General features: G+C 40.6%; 1 protein-coding gene across 1 annotated transcript in view; it reads right to left on the bottom strand.

Moving 5' to 3' along the window:
• DPYSL3 (dihydropyrimidinase like 3) overlaps positions 1–16,434 on the bottom strand; it is a 195,736-nt gene extending 179,302 nt beyond the window's left edge. Inside the window, exon 1 of the mRNA XM_007949131.1 lies at positions 16,045–16,434. Coding sequence (XP_007947322.1) covers positions 16,045–16,434 — 390 coding nt within the window. The remainder of the gene's footprint in view (positions 1–16,044) is intronic.
• Between the last annotated feature and the right edge of the window lie 516 nt (positions 16,435–16,950).

Consider the following 16,950-nt stretch of genomic DNA (forward strand, 5'->3'; position numbering starts at 1 on the left):
TACTTCTGTAATGATACCGCCTTGGAAACACAAGGAGGGGTCACTATGATTAGGGTCCAACTTGAGGGCACATAACAATAACAACTTTTTAATAACATATAATTGTTAATCAACTGTATTTCTTCTCTGTCACTCAGTATCCATTTCTCACACAACTTTCCATTTCATTGCTTCTATTTTCTTCTATGTAGCAGGATGTGGGAAAATCACCCAGAGGAAAACAGTCCCTCCCAATCCGAATCAAGCATCATACCTTTGCTCTTTGGATATAATGGAGCTTATTGGAAATAAGCAACTGGTTCTTCTCTCAGTGGACGTAGTCTAATATACTAGTGTATGGGCTCCAGGGTCATGTAGACCTGGATTTGATCTTTATGTCTGTTGGCATCCTTTGAATACTATCTGCCTTTAGCAGGTGCCTTTACATCAGGTCTATCAGCAAGCACAGTCTAAAAAACTCTCACTGCCATCTAATGGAATCCAACTCATAGTGATCCCTTCTTGGGTTTCCAAGGCAGTATCTCTATAGAAGTAGATTGCTCAGTCTTCCTTCCAAGAAAATGGCTGATGAGTTTGAACCACTAGCCTTCTGGTTAGCAGTCAAATGCCTTAGGCACTATGCCACCACAGCTCCCAGCAGTATCCAATAAAAATAATCATTAGGTACTTGGAGTACATCACTACGACTGCCTTGAGTCCCTATCCATTTTTTCTTCCCTTGTTCCAACTCCTGGCCCCTTTCTAGCCCACCATACCTTTTGGTTTTTCCTGCTTTAGCTACTATGTTCACCCTTTGGACTTGACTAAATTCTGCTGCCCTCCTGACTCTGTGTGCCCAATGCTTTCACTTTTCAGAAATCCTCACTGGTTGGCATTTTATTCTGGATAAACCTCTTAGCCAAACCAGGTCTGGTTACTGGAACACACTCAGAATGAATGCTCAGCTGATACTAACACAAGAGAACAACAACATAATGACAGAAAGTACTTGGACATCCTTTGGGTTTATATCTTGACTTTGTCGGTTTCTACTTGTGTGACCATAAACCAAGCAAAAAGGAGCTCTGGTGGCGTAATGCTGAAGGCATTTGTCTGACCATAGGTAAGTTAATAACCTCTCTGGGACCCAGTTTCTCTTCTAGACTAGGTGGAAATTAATGTCTATCTTGCAGAGTTGTTACAAGGATTAGAGCCAGCAGTGTCTTGTACAAATAAGTAATCCATAAATGGAACTTTTCATTAGAACACATCTCCTGTACCTCACATTTATGCTTCTAAACTCAGAAAAAAGGAAAATTCCAAGGGATTATTACTGGAGATACTTTGGTAGAGAAATATTCTGTCCTAACTTGTGACGGAACTCTTTTTACAACTTTAACTTTCTTTTTATGTTTTTATCCCCCATTAAGATTTAAAAATTCTTCTTCTTCTCATAATCTTCCACTTTGTCTGCACTTGCCTCATTTTTGTTAGCCCCTTAATCTCATCTCTTGCTGAGAAAGTTGGCCCTAGTAATGTTACCTTGATTGTCCTCATCACTCTGTCCCAGGCTGCCCTTGTCTGTCTTACAGAAGGTATACAAAAGGTTTGCCTGACTGTCCACCCTGGAGTCCTGGGCCAAAAGGTCCAAGTAGGAAGCGTCCATCCTCAGGGTTCCGGCAGCATGAAAATGACCATGCTATAGTCACTTCTAGGACTTCCTCAATGGAAACAAAAATGAATATACACAAAGATTTATGTCCAAAGGAGGTTTACCACAGCACTGCTTATACTAGTAGGAAGAGAAAGTAGAAAGCAATTCTACACCTAGGTACACAGTAGTCCCCATTATCCATGGTTTTACATTCCTTGGCTTCAGTTACCCGCAATCAACCATGGTCTAAATATATTTAAATTGCATGCAGTTCTGAGTAGTGTGATGAAATCTCACACTGTCCCACTTCATATTGTCCAGGACATGTGAATCATCTTTTTGTCCAGCATAACCATGCTGTTTACACTACCCACCTATAGTCACTTAGTAGTGTCTCAGTCATCAGGTTGACTCTCCAGTGCTTGTGTCCAAGTAAAATAAGCCTTTATTTTACTTAACTATAGAACCAAAGTGCAAGAGGAGTGATGCTGGCTGGCAATTCACATATACCAAAACATAGTTGGGTGAGCACCTGTGCCATGCCCTGCCGGTTCTCAACAGGTTAATGCTGCCCACGTGGGACACCCTGGGTACCTGTTATATGTATGTATAGGAAAAACCATAGTATGTTTAGGCTTGGTACTATCTGTGGTTTGAGACATCCACTGGAATCTTAGAAAATATCCCTTATAGATGAGGAGAGATTATTGTATACCCAAAAGACTTGAACACAGGAACTCAGATCTAATGTTCACTGTAGCACTATTTACAGTAGCCAAAAGGTGGAAACAACCTAAATACCCATCAACAGATGAATGCAAAACAAAATGTGATACATACATACAATGTAATATTATTCAGCCATAAGGAAAAATGAAGTTCTCATACATGTTACAAAAGGATGAACTTTAAAAACATATTGACAGAATTAAGTCAGTCATGAAATGACAAATATTGTGTGATCCCATTTTTATGAAACACCCAGAATAGGCAAATTCATAAAGATCAAAGTTTACAAGCTATTATTAAGGATGGCCTAGTAGAAGGGGGAAAAAGATTCCTTGCTTAGGGGACTCTGAAATGGCAAATGTTTTGTTATATACAGATTTACCACCACAATTTTTTTAATATTTAAAAATGAAAGTAAAAGTAAAATTAAAATAAAACCATAAATGTCCGATTAAGAGAAATTAGTAATTAAATATATGGTACATCACAATGGAATACTATGCAGTCATTGAAAATTATGCTTTAGAAAAATAATGTTCTATAAATATGTCAAGGTCAATGATTCAAACCCTCCAACCGATTGGGAGGAGAAAGATGTGGCAACCCGCTTTCATAAAGATTTATGAAAGCCTTGGAAAGTTTATGAGGCAGTTCTAGTCTGTTCTATAGGGTCACTGTGCCAGAATTGATTGGACAGCACCCAGCAACAACATAAATGTCATAATAACTTAAGTTTCTTTGTTCTTTTATTGTGATTTGGGTGAAAGTTTACAGAGCAAATTGGTTTCCATTCAACAATGCATACATATTTTGCTTTTTCACATTCTTTGTAATCCTCACAATGTAACAGCACTCTTCCCACTTCCTATGTTTACCATTTCCCTTCATTCTTCTTTCCTATCCCTTTCTGCCTTCTTAGCTTTATCCCGGGCAAATGTTGCCCTTTTGACCTCATATGCTTGATTGTTCCAAGGGTACATACCTTTCGGGTATTAATTGTTCACCTCATAGCTGTTCTGTCATTTGACTGAAAGTAGAGCTGTGAAGTTGAGTTCAGTTCCTGGTTTAAAGGGCCATTTTCTTGGAGGTTGACTAGTCTGTATCAGACAATTAAGCCCAGCCTTTTTTATGATTTTAATTTTATTCCACATTTTTCCTCCCACTGAATCCAGGACCTCCTACAGTGATCCCTTTCAGAGTGATAGCAGAGGTAGCCAGGCATCATTTAGTTCTTTTGATCTCAGGGTCATGAAGACTGGGTTTCACATGGTCCATTAGTCCTTCAGATTAAATTTTTCCTTGTGTCTTTGATTTTCTTCATTGTTCTTTACTCTAGATGAGGAGGGATCAATAGTTGCAATAACTTAAGCTTTAAAAAATTAATTGAAAAGCAGAAATACTGCATGTTCCCACTTCTATTTTGAAAAAAAAAAAAAAACATATGTGTCACACATATACACACACATACACAAAGATGGAACTTTAACTATTAGCTATTTATTTAACTACTGTTTTTTAACTATTATTATTTAATTATTGTGTTAATGTAATGTAATGTAATGTCTGAAATGTCTGGTTTTCTGTTTTTCTGTTGTTTATCTGATCGATCATCGTTGTATCTTTAACATCTGCTCTCCGTAGTTCTATAGAACCAACTATGGAGAATTGTGGTACTAAAGGAAGATTTGGAGATGGCTCATTATATTTATAGGACCCCTTGTTAGCTTCACTCCACTGGCTCACCCCCCACATATATACTTATAAGGAGAGTCCATGGAAACACTACCAGCCTCTTCACAAGCCTTCAACAGTTTACAATTTTTCTGCTAGAAAATGATCTGTAAAAGAGTATATATCACTGAGAACCTCAGACCAATAATGAACTCATTGATTACTGTAACATTTATACTGTTATAGCTGCCATCTTGGGGTCATGGACTTCCAAGTATTCATCCAAAAACATGGGCAACATGAATCAATGAAGTGCAGGAAGAAAAATATCAGGACCTATATTTGTATTTATTAAGAGATTTTTTTTTGTTATATATGTTTTTATGTGTATTTCATAAAGGACACAAGATAATGATACAGTATTTATATATAATTTACATACACAAACGAGTGTGAGTGCATATATAAAGAAGCTCTGATGGCATAGTTGTTGAGCACTCAGCTGCTAACCGAAAGGTCAGCAGTTAGAACACACTAGCTGCTCTGCAGGAGGAGGCAGCGATCTTCTTCTGCAAACACTGCAACCTTGGAAACCCTGTGAAGCAGTTCTACTCTGTTCTACATATATATATATGCAAAACCAGTTGCTGTTCAGCTGATTCTAACTCACGGCAATTTCATGTTTGTCAGCGTAGAACTGTGCTTCATAGGGTTTTCAAAGCCTAACTTTTCGGAAGTATCTCTCCAGGCTTTTCTTCAGAGACACCTCTGGACAGACTCGACTCCCCAAACTTTCAGTTAAGAACTGAAAGTGATAACTGTGTGCACCACCCAGGATGTTCAAAATAATTTCTAATAAAGGCTCACAATCAAAAAAGTGTACAAACCATGGCCATAATGACCATCATGTCTAGTCACTTCATTTTAGAAATGGGGAAACTGAAGTTCAGTCAGAGACGAGGTGGCCTGGCCAAACTGGACAAATGATTAAGGACTGGTTTCAAAGGTGAGATAGCTGGTGTTTCATCCAGTTTTTCTTCTGCCTCATCTCATTGTTCTTTGGTGGAGTAGAACCATTTTTGTTTGTTTGTTTGCTTTTGTTTTTTAATACTACATGAGTCAATGTTAAGACTTCAGAAAAATTTTAACATTACATTTTCCTAGAAGGTAAAAGGGAGCTCTGGTGGTTTAGTGCCTAAAGGAGGGGTCACTATGAGTAGGGATCGACTCGACAGCAGTGAGTTAGAAGGTAAAAAAATTAAAAAAAAAAAAAATCTTTACATGCTTTAATGGACCTTCTGCCTCCTCCAAAAAATAGAAAGCTTTTTGTCCAATCACATGTTGCGTTCTCTTCAGTAATATTTCCGGTTCCTAGTAAGCATTAGCCACTGTCTCATAGGAACAGTATTTGTAGGGATAATGCACAGTGGAAATTAAGTCATAAAGAGAATCAGCTCTAAGGATCTCTGACAGAAAAGCATCTCAGACAGTGCTCTGGCTATTTTAATATTACTTACATGAGCCGTCAGCAAAACCCTGTCTCCAAGGACCATTACTTTGAGGGAACTCTGCCAATCGCAGCATTACTTAGAAGGCACATTTTTTTATGTTCCTCAAATGCGTATTGTCAAATGAAACCAAAGTTCTGAAAGGTTTAAAACACTGGCAAGTTTGGGTGAGGAACTACACTCCCAAATTTGAGTGTGGACTACTAGCCAGGTAAGCAGGAGTCTTTTTTTCCAGGTCCAGGTACAAACTTTAGTTTGTTAGGGAGACCTTGTGAAATTCATTTACACTAATAGGTTTGGAATCTTATAACTAGTGAGGGCTTTATAACCCTAGAGTTCTATTTCCACCTGTATTCTGTTGTGCAAGGTAAGGAGGAGAACTTTGATTTCTCTGAATTAGTTTGAAAACCTTTAGCCCAAGACGAAGAAGGCAAAGGACAAATAGTAAAGAGGTAAGAGCCAAATCCCATTTGTTTCAAAGTATCTCCCGATATGCCCAGAACTCCTATGATTTGATATCTTCACAAAAGTGGCCCAGGTAGGAAGCAAGGAACTAGAAATGACTAGAGGTTCCTGATGGGTGGTTACCAATAGTCCCATGTGATTACTTTGTGGTTATTCTGTTTTCACTGGATGGCAAAGTTGTACAGTATCATTTATTCTTGACTGTCTATATATCATAATTCTCTTCCTTTTAATAATTTGTTCACTGCTAGGAAAACTCTGTGCGCATAGAAAAGCATCTTGAGAAATGGTGATGAATAATTACTTTTAACTTAGAATTCCTTTTTTATATACTTATGTGTCAAAGATTGTAAACAAAATATTGTGTGAACCAACAATGGAGAATTGTGGTCCTATGGATGCCTATCATGAGACACTACTACTTGTCTATCAGTACTTCACACTGTGGGGGCTTGTGTGTTGCTGTGATGCTTGAAGCTTTGGCACAGGTGTTTCAAATACCAGCAGGGGGGTCACCCATGGTGAACAGGTTTCAGTGGAGCTTCCAGGATGAGAAAGATTAGGAAGAAGGACAAGAACAGGGCCATCTATGAAAAATTTGGCCACTGAAAACCTCATGAATAGCTGTGAAACACTGTCTGATATAGTAGTGCTGGAAGATGAGCCCCTCAGGTTGGAAGGCATTCAAAATACAACTGGGAAAGAGCTGCTTCTTCAAAGCAGAGTTGACCTTTAATGGTGTGGATTGCAGTAAAGCTTTTGGAACCTTCATTTGCTGATGGGGCACCACTCAAACTGAGATGAAATAGCTGGAAAAATTCACTGATAATCAGAAAATGGTTTATATACAGTATGAATCCAGAAAAATTAAAAGTTGTCAAATATGAAATGGAACACATAAAGATTGATATCCTAGTCATTAGTAAGCTGAAATGGACTGGTATTAGCCATTTTGGTCTCTTATGTTGGGAATGACAATTTGAAGAAGAATGGCATCACATCCATCATCAAAAATAATATTTTTGATGTACTACACTGTCGGTGACAGGATAATATCCATGTACCTACAAGGAAGATTAATTAATATTACTATTATTCTAATTTATGTGCCAACTACTAAAGCCAAAGATGATATTGAAGATTTTATGAATTTCAGCTATGCAAAATTAACCAAAGATGCATTGATAATTAATTATTGGTGATTGGAATGTAAATACTAGAAATGAAGAGTATCAGTAGTTATAAAGCATGGCTTCGGTGATAGAAATAATGCCAGAGACTGCATGATAAGGTCAACAAATTATTCATTGCAAATACCTTTTTTCAACAATATAAATGGCTACTATACACATGGACCTCAACAGATGGAATACACAGGAATCAAATCAACTACATCTGTGGAAAGACAACAGTAGAGAAGTTCTGTATTGTCAGTCAGAATAAGGCTGGGGCCTACTGTGGAACAGACCATTCATTGCTTGTACGTAAGTTCAGGTTGAAGCTGGAGAATATTAAACCAAGTTCACAAGAGCCAAAATATGATCTTGAGTATATCCCACCTGAATTTAGAGACCATAAGAAGAATAGATTTGACACACTGAACACCAATGACCAAAGACCAGAAAAGTTGTGGGATGACATCAAGAACATCATACATGTCACCTCATCTGGAACAAAAAAGAGTGAAGAAAATCAAAGTAATTTGGAAACAATAAGTCCAAGGATATGATAGACCATGGGGATCTCAGCCTCCACTACCCTGAAACCAGAACTAGATGGTTTCCAGCTACCAAGGCTAGCCACTTGGAAAGAGATCAAAATTGGAGATTCTGGATAGAGTGAGAGGAAAAAATGTGGAACAAAATTCAAAAACACAATAATGACTAGAATTACTGGTCAGTTGAGGTCCACAGGTATAGTAGCCATTTATATTGTTGGAAAAAAAAAGGTATTTGCAATGAATAATTTGTTGACCTAACCATGCAATCCCTGAGACTATGGCCTGGCACTGAACTCACTTCCATGGATTAGCTCTCAGCAAAACAGTAGAAAGACCTATAAGCAGAACACCTACCCCAGGGAGATGCACCCACCTACTAAAGGGAGATGCACCCCCTAGATCAGTCAACCAGGAGATACCAGAAGGGCAGCATTTGCATAGATGGAAATTGTGCAGACGGGAATACATAGATAAGAAAGGCACAGGGAAGGGATAGTCACAGGGAGGAGATGGGAAGAGAGCTTTTTGTGGTTGGGGATTGTAATTAGGGCCGTGAAACCAAGTGTGCATGAACTGTTGTGAGTAAAACCAATCTGCTTTGTAAATTTGCACCCAAATCTCAATAGAAAAATAAATAAGTAAATAACATCATACATGAAGAAACCAAAAGGTCATTAAAAAGACAGTAAACAAGCAAAAGACCAAAATGCATGTCAGAAGACACTCTGAAATTTGCTCTTGAATGGAGAGTAGCTAAAGCAATGGAAGAAATGATGAAATAGAAAAGCTGAACAGAATATTTCAAAGAGCAACTCAAGAAGACAAAGTATTATAATAAAATGTACAAAGACCTGGAGTTAAAAAATCAAAAGAGAAGAAAACATTAGGCAGTTCTCAAGGTGAAAGAACAGAGTAAAAAAAAAAAAAAATCAAATCTCTATTTGCAATAGATGATGGTGTAGTGCCTAAGGCATTTAACTGCTAACCAGAAGGCTGACAGTTCAAACCACTCCTTAGCCACTCCTCAGAAGGAAGGTTGGGCATTCTACTTCTGTAGAGATACAGCCTTGGAAACCCAAGGAGGGGTCGCTGTGAGTTGGAACAGACTCGACAGCAGTGAATTTGGTTTGATTTTGGAGTTGCAACAGGGAGCTCTGGTGACATAGTGCTTAATGCATTTGGCTGCTAACCAGAAGGTTGGCAGTTCAAACCCACCAGCCAGTCCTCAGAAGGAAGATTGGGCAATCTACTTCTGTTACTGTCTTGGAAACCCAAGGAGGGGTCGCTATGAGTCAAAACCAACTCAATGGCAGTGAGTTTGGTTTTGGTTTTTGAGTTGCAATATTGAAGGATTCTATGGGCAAAATACCAAATGATGCAGGAAACATCAAAAGAAGATGGAAAGAATACAGGGTCACTGTACCAAAAAGAATTAGTTGGCATTAAACTTTTTCAAGAGGTAGTATATGATCAAGAACCAACGGTACTGACGGAAGAAGTCCAAGCTACACTGAAGGCATTGGCAAAAAAAACAAGGCTCCAGGAACTGAGAGAATACCTAATGGGATGTTTCAGCCAATGGATTCAATGCTGGAAGTGCTCATTTATTTATGTCAAGAGATGTAGAAGAAAGGTACCTGGCCAACTGACTGGAACAGATTCATATGTGTGCCCATCCCAAAGAAAGGTGACCCAACAGAATGCAGAAATTATCAAACAATATCACTAATATCACACAAAAGCAAAAGTTTGCAGAAATTAATTGAAAAAACTGTTGCAGTAGTAAATTGACAGGGAACTGCAAAATTCAAGCCAGATTCAGAAGAGGATGTGGAATGAAGGATATCATTGCTGATGTCAGATGTATCTTGGCTGAAAGCAAAGAATACTAGAACTATGTTTACCTGTGTTTTATTGACTATGGAAAGGCATCTAACTGTGTGAGTCATAACAAATTATGGATAACATTGAAAAGCATGAGAATTCCGGAACACTTCATTGTGCTCATGAGGCACCTGTACATAGACCAAGTGGCAGTCATTAAACAGAACAAGGGAAATCCTGTTTTTCTTATTAGAAAAGGTGTGTGTCAGGGTTGTATCCTTTCACCACATTTATTCAATCTGTAAATTGAGCAAATAATCTGAGAAGCTGAACTATATGAAGAAAAACTCCCCTCAGGATTGGAGGAAGACTCATTAACAACCTTCAATATGCAGACGACTCAACCTTGTTTGCTAAAAGTGAAGAAGACTTGAAACACTTACTGATGAAGATCAAAGACTACAAACTTCAATATGGATTACACCTCAACATAAAGAAAACAAAAATCCTCACAACTAGACCAATAAGCAACATTCATGATAAATGGAGAAAACAGAATTTGTCAAAGATTTAATTTTACTTGAATCCACAATCAACACCCATGGAAGTAGCAGTCAATAAATCAAATGACAAATTAGCATTGGGCAAATCTGCTGCAGAAGACCTCTTTAAAGTTTTAAAAAGCAAATATGTCACTTTGAAGACAAAGGGGCACCTGACCCAAGACATTGTCTTTTCAACATGTAGGTGAAAGCCAGACAATGAATAACAAAGACCTCAGAATTGATGCATTTGAATTGTGGTCTTGAAGTATATTGAATGGACTGCCAGAAGAATGAACAAATCTGAATTGAAAGAAATGCAGCCAGAATGTTCCTCAGAATAGAGAATGGTCATGTTGTATGGAGGGACTAGTCATTGGAGAAGGACATCATGCTTGGTAAAGTAGAGAGTCATTGAAAAAGGAGAAAACTCTCAACAAAAGGAATTGACTCAGCAGCTGCAAACATGGGATCAAGCACAGCAGCAATTGTGAGAGAGGGGCAGGAGCAGGCAGTATTCTGTTCTGTTGTACATACGGTTGCCATGTGTCAAACCAATTCAATGACTCCTAACAACAACAACAAATCATAAGATCTAACTACATAATATAACAACGTGCTTGCAAATAGGTACAGAAACCATAATATCAATACTCTGTGATGCCTCAATCTTGGAATTTGGCATTCGCAGTATAAGTCAAAGACATTTTTATGTTTTAATTCTGCCAAACACTTTTGTTAATTTAACCCTTTCATAATCTATTCATTTATTAACTAAAATCCTTTCCTTAACAGAGGAGTCACTATTTGGGTTTGCTAGAGATAACGCATATTTTGATTTGATCAAAACATTTTCAAAATCTTTTTTCATGAACTTCAGTCACCTTGGAAGAATAAGGATTCTGTAGCAACTGATGTCAAAGGCTGAGGAACTAATCACATGGGCTCCTGAATAATAGGCTGGTGGGAGGATGGAGGAAGGTTGCTAGTGATGTGGCAGGAAGGTCTGTCCTTGCCTGGCATCACATTAACATATCAGGAGCAGACACACAAAGGTCAGGCTCTTGAATTTAAAAAGCAGCAGCCTTGTCCGGAAAGAGCCTGAGCTCTGGAATCAGAAGAATCAGGCTAAATTCTGGCTTCTCACTAATCTATGTGATATGGGGGAAAAGGGAGCTCTGGTGGTGAAGTGCCCAAGGCACTTGACTGCTAACCAGAAGGCTGGTAGTTCAAACCCACCAGCCACTCTTCGGAAGGAAGACTGGGCAATCTACTTCCATAGAGATACTGCCTTGTTGGATCTGACTCAACGGCAGTGAGTTTGGTTTGGTTTAGTATGGGGAAATACACTTAAAACCACTGGGCCTCAATTTTCTCATCTGTAGATCATTTTCTGTGGGGGAAAATAGTATATATAATACAAATTTATTTATTTTGTTTGGAACATCTTAAGTACTCAGAAAGTGGTAATATTATCAAATCTGCAGATGGCCCAAACTGAGGATGGGTATGCTGTATCATAGAATTAAGGTTTGAAATGATTTTGATATAATAGAAAGATGAGCTAAGGTAGTGATGAATATTGTAGAGGTATGAAAAATAAAATCCTATAGCATTTTTTTTTTCTTTTCGTTTTAAGGTCATCTGCACAGAAAGGTCATGTCCTGGCTTAACAGGCATTTATGTGAAAAAGATCCCAAAAGGTTGAATGACAAGGAGTTTATTATAGAAACAACAGTAGGACATAGATAATGGGTTATCAGGTTTAATCTAATGTGTTCTACAGAAGTATATGTGGTATATAAATTAAGGAAATCAAGCACTTTGCCATTGGCATATCCCACCTGGAGCATGCTATTCAATTCATGTTATTGTATTTTAGGAAGACTATGTATAAAATATAGTATAATCTGAAAAGGAAATCAAAATGCAGAAGGGCTCAAACAAGGGAGAGTTGAAGAAGCTAGAGATGATAAGGCTGAGAAAAAGGGAATTTTAGCAAGAATGAGATAATCACCCTCAAACATATAAAAGGAGTTAAATTGAAAAGTATCAAGTATTTACTATGTGCAAGGTGATTACTATTATCCTCATTTTGCAGATGAGAAAACTGAGCCTATGTCATACGCTGTTGTTATGTGCTATCAAGTGGATTCCGACTCATAGTGAGCTTATAGGACAGAACAGAACTGCCTCATAAAGTTTCCTAAGCTGTAACGTTTATGGGAGGAGGAGCTCTGGTGGAGTAGTGGATAAAGCATTTGGCTGCTAACCAGAAGGTCAGGGGTTCAAACCCACCAGTTGCTCTGTAGAAGGATAATGACGATCTACTTCCGTAAAGATTCACAGCCTTGGAAACCCAATGGGAGTCGCTTTCAGTCAGAATCAACTCAATGAAAGTGAGTTTGGTTTGGTTTTTGAATCTTTATGCAAGAAGCCTGGTGGCGCAGTGGTTCAGGGCTCCCGTGCTAACTGAAAAATTGGCAGTTTAAACCCATCAGCTACTCTGCAGGGAGTCTGCATCTCTAAAGTTTGGAGGAAAAAAAAAAAAAAAACACTGCCATTGAGTCAGTTCTCACTCACAGCGACCCTATAGGATGGGGCAGAACTGCTTCATAGGGTTTTCAAGTCTGTAAATCTCTAGAGAAACAGCCTGCCTCAGCTCTCTCCTCCAGAGCATCAAGTGGGTTCGAACCGCCAATCTTCTGGTTAGCAGTGAATGCTTTAACCACTACACCACCAGAGCTGTGGCAGAGGACTGGGGGGCACTTGCTCCTTGGTGCAAGTTCAAGGAGGTGCCAGAAGAAGCCTGCTGGCATATCACCGCCTCTCCCCACCAAACTGAAAGATTAGCTCTGAGCACTCATTACCCCTATTGCCTCTGAAACCCAAGAAGGGGTCGCTGGGAGTTGGGTCTGACTGGACGGCACAGAACAACAACATGCTTACATCCTATGGGGTATTTCTACTCTGTCCTGTAGGGTCTCTATGAGTGAGAATCGACTCCAGGTCAATGGATATAGTTTTTTAATCTTTACATGAACAGAACGTCAAGTCTTTTCTCTCATTGAGCAGCTGGTGGATTAGAACCTCTTATTGGTGGTGTGGTGCCTAAGGCACTTGACTGCTATCCAGAAGGCTGGTGGTTCAAACCCACCAGCCACTCCTCAGAAGGAAGATTGGGCAATCTACTTCTGTAGAGATACCACCTTGGAAATCCAAGGAAGGGTCACTATGAGTCTCAATAGACTCAAAGGCAGTAAGTTTGTTTGTTTGTTTTTTCAGTCCATCACGTCTCCTTATATCACAGGCTGTGATCATTTAATCAGCAAAGGTTGGACCAAGTTTCATCACAGTGATCTGTCCCCAGATCTGAGAACTAGAACTATTGGTCAAGTATTTCTAGTCTCTGTCTCACAGAGTCATGGTAAGATTGCACTTCCTCAATTCCTTTAAAGTTTGGCTTTGGCCAATGAAATGTAAGCATAAGTCATGTTCATCGCTTCTGTGTGGGACTATAAGAGTCTGTGTACAACTTCCCATATGTTCTTCCTAGTATTTGTAAAGCCTCCACTAAACTAGAGTAAAAATGAACAGACCTTCCCTGCTCACCCATGCTGGGTAATAGCATGAGTGAGAAGTAACTGTTATTGTCTGATTAGGCCACTGAGATTTGGGGATTGTTTGTTACTATAGCATCACCCAGTCTTTCTGACAGATACAAGAACTCACAGGCTTAAAATCACTAAAATGTACTCAGAATAAGGAAACACATTCATTCTTATTGCAGAGATCCAAACTAAGAGTGACTTGTAGAAATAACAGGTAGGCATTTTTAGGCTTAATTAAAAAAAAAAAAAAAAATTAAAGTGTCCAAAAGTTTCTTCATTAGTTAGTGAGCTCACTAACAATGACAGTGTTTAAGCAGAAGCTAGATAATCACTTTCATTTACATATCAAAACAGGTTGCTTAATTTAGGAAGTTTAACGTATCAAACATTTATCGAACACCTAGAATGTACAAAGGGAATCAATCAGCCAAAGATGAACCCAAACACACAATCCCTATACTCAAGGAACTAACCATCAAGTATAGAACTAGATAACCTCTGTGGTCTCTTCTTACAGTGTGATTCAACCAAATTAGAGATAATAACACAGCCTGGATGAAGGAGACAGCAAGCCGAGCATACAAATAACCATGTAGCACTGGAAATCCTGCTGATGCTTAGGTTGTGTTATTATTTTTCAATTAGAAGCCAAAAGTATCGGGTTTGCAAAGGGGAGGAAAGCAGAAGAATTGCTAGGTTTAAAGGAGGAACATATTTTCTTTCTCTAGTACCATTCTTAAATCTTGCAAAGCAGGCATATTATCTGACTTACATCAGGGGTGTTCCAACAGAGGGAATAGCACTGACTCACAGCAATTGTTACTGACCTTTTCCATCACTTCTCCCACCCCTTAGAGTCAGGAAGGGAACATTTCAATATTTAACAAGGCAGACCTGAAGAAAGGCAATAATGTTTGCACAGGGCCATTCTCTAGTTTAGAAATCAACCTATCCTCTTCCAAAATATCAGAAGTCCCTAAAAGGGCATGTGAGCAGGGCCTGAAAGAATTCCATATTCAAAGGATAATGTGAAAATTTCAAACTAAATGAGTGATTGCAAGGAACACCAGCATTGTTTCCCAAATGACTCCTTAAACAGCACCAAATCCACTAAGTGCTTACCCTGGGGTGGTAGCAATAGTTAAGGTTTGTTTCTGGAACTTTTAAAAACAAAACAGTGGAGAGAGGTGTTGTCCTTTCACTGGTTCACTGCAATTTAATGGAAAAACAACTAAAATCTGGATAAGCATTAACTGTAATTGCTCTGAGGCAGATATTTCCATTTCAGGTTATTATTCAGAACAGTATTAATGCAGAATAATACATGCGGATGGATTTCACAGCCATTTCCTAGACAAGGCTGCCGGCATCTGATGACTATTGTTCCCCAACTCAAAAGCATCAGTTTGAACTTTGAATCCCCTAGCCCTGCCCCAGGCCCTGAATTTTCCAAGCTACCTCTCTGATTTTTCACAACATAAACAAATAAACCAGGACAAGCTGGATTTCAATGACTTCCTTTCAGTCAGCTGAGTGTGACATGAGTTCTCTAAAACACACTGACAGAGGACTTGCCTTTGGCACATGTATGAGAAGCAGGAAAGAATTTGGAGTTTGTGCTAGTTTAATGTGCACCCTTAATACTCTAGTCTATTTTCCATAATACAAAGATTTTCGTTTTGAGGCAGCTGGATTCCGGTCTTGTGCCAAGCTACGTAAACAAATATACCCTTTACAAACACAGATGTGAAATGTCGTGCAAAGGCAGAAGCCAGCCTAGAGATTTGGCTGTTTAGTCTAGTGGCTCCACACCCAAAAGTTTCAGGGACAGAGCTGTTTGAAGAGTAAGAAGGGAGACTGCCCATCCTGCACTTTCAGCAGACACTATGGAGATGGCCCCCTTTTCCCAGTATTGGTTTGCCCTCTGCCCTGGTGAGCGGGTTGAGATTTAATCTAGGGCTAGAGTGGGGGTTAAGGCAATTGTGTTGCTGGTCACTCAGCCGGAGCGAAGGGCTGAAAATCACTGAGCATTCCCCTCGCAGGCCAGCCTGACACACCCACCCCGAAACGGATGGCCTGGGAGTACGGCCGGGAGGCAGGGGGAGATGGACCCGGCGCCTGGCTCGTATACCCTTGCCCAGGGCACACGAACATGCTGCAATTGGGAACGCTCACGAATTCAGGCTCCGGGCTAGGAGGTCACGCTACGCTCAGCGAAGGATGCCTTTTTCCTCCTCTACCCCCATGCAAAGTGAGCGGAAGAAAGTTGTGCGGGGGCCATGGCGCCCAACGCTGGAGAAGGGAGCTTCGGCAGACAGAGAAGAGACCCGGACCCCCTTACCTTGTCCTTGGAGCCGAGGTTCTGCAACACCTCCTTGCCGGTGGCACTCCGGATCTCCACCCCGGCGGGCGCAGGCGACGCCGGCGACGTGGGCATGGGATCCCTGCTCTCCTCCCGGCCTTGGCCCCTGCGCGGCGTGTCCCCATCAGCTCCCGCTCGGCCCCCGACGCTGCGGACACCTCCCTGGCTGCTCCGGGGGGTCTTCGCGCCCCGCTGCCCCACGCTCAGGGCATCGAAATCCAGCGTCTTGCTCTCGAAGGCGCCCTCCACGTTGCAGAACATGCCGCCGTACTTCTGCCGCGGGACCTGGTCTGTGGTGCCCGGCCTGGCCAGGTACACGGGCAAGTCGTCTTCATGGGAGCTGTCCCAGCCTCTTCGGCCAGAGGCCATGGTTCTAGCGCGGCAGCAGCCCGCGGGTTTTCTTTCTCAGAGGCGGAAAGGGCAGCTGCCGGCAGCGTGCTCCGAGCCACAGTGACTGGGGCGGGAGGAGGCGCCTGAGCCTTCGCGCCAGAGGCGGCAGTGCTGCTCCGATTCCTGCCTCTGTCCCCAGCGAGCCAGCGAGCGTGCAGCACAGGGGCCCGGGGCAGTGGCGCGCTCAGCTCGGAAGACCTCTAGCCGCCGGGAGGAAACCGCCCAGTCGCCCTTCTAACGCACCCTCAACCCCAACATGGCCTCACATGCTTACGCATAGTTGTTGCTCATCACAAATACAAATTCTAAACTTGGAGCGCGCACATGCACACTTACTGTTCACACAACAACCGCTGGACTTGTGCCAAATACTTAGACACAAATCAGGTTATCTCAGAAATATTCCCACCTCAAAACTTGACTCATATCCACACAAACCCTGTTTTACCTACATTAACACTTGAGTTGCTGTGAATCTGAATCAACTTGATGACA

Source organism: Orycteropus afer, unplaced genomic scaffold, assembly GCF_000298275.1.
Source record: "Orycteropus afer afer isolate SDZICR_OR568_19922 unplaced genomic scaffold, OryAfe1.0 scaffold00238, whole genome shotgun sequence".
NCBI lineage: Eukaryota > Metazoa > Chordata > Mammalia > Tubulidentata > Orycteropodidae > Orycteropus > Orycteropus afer.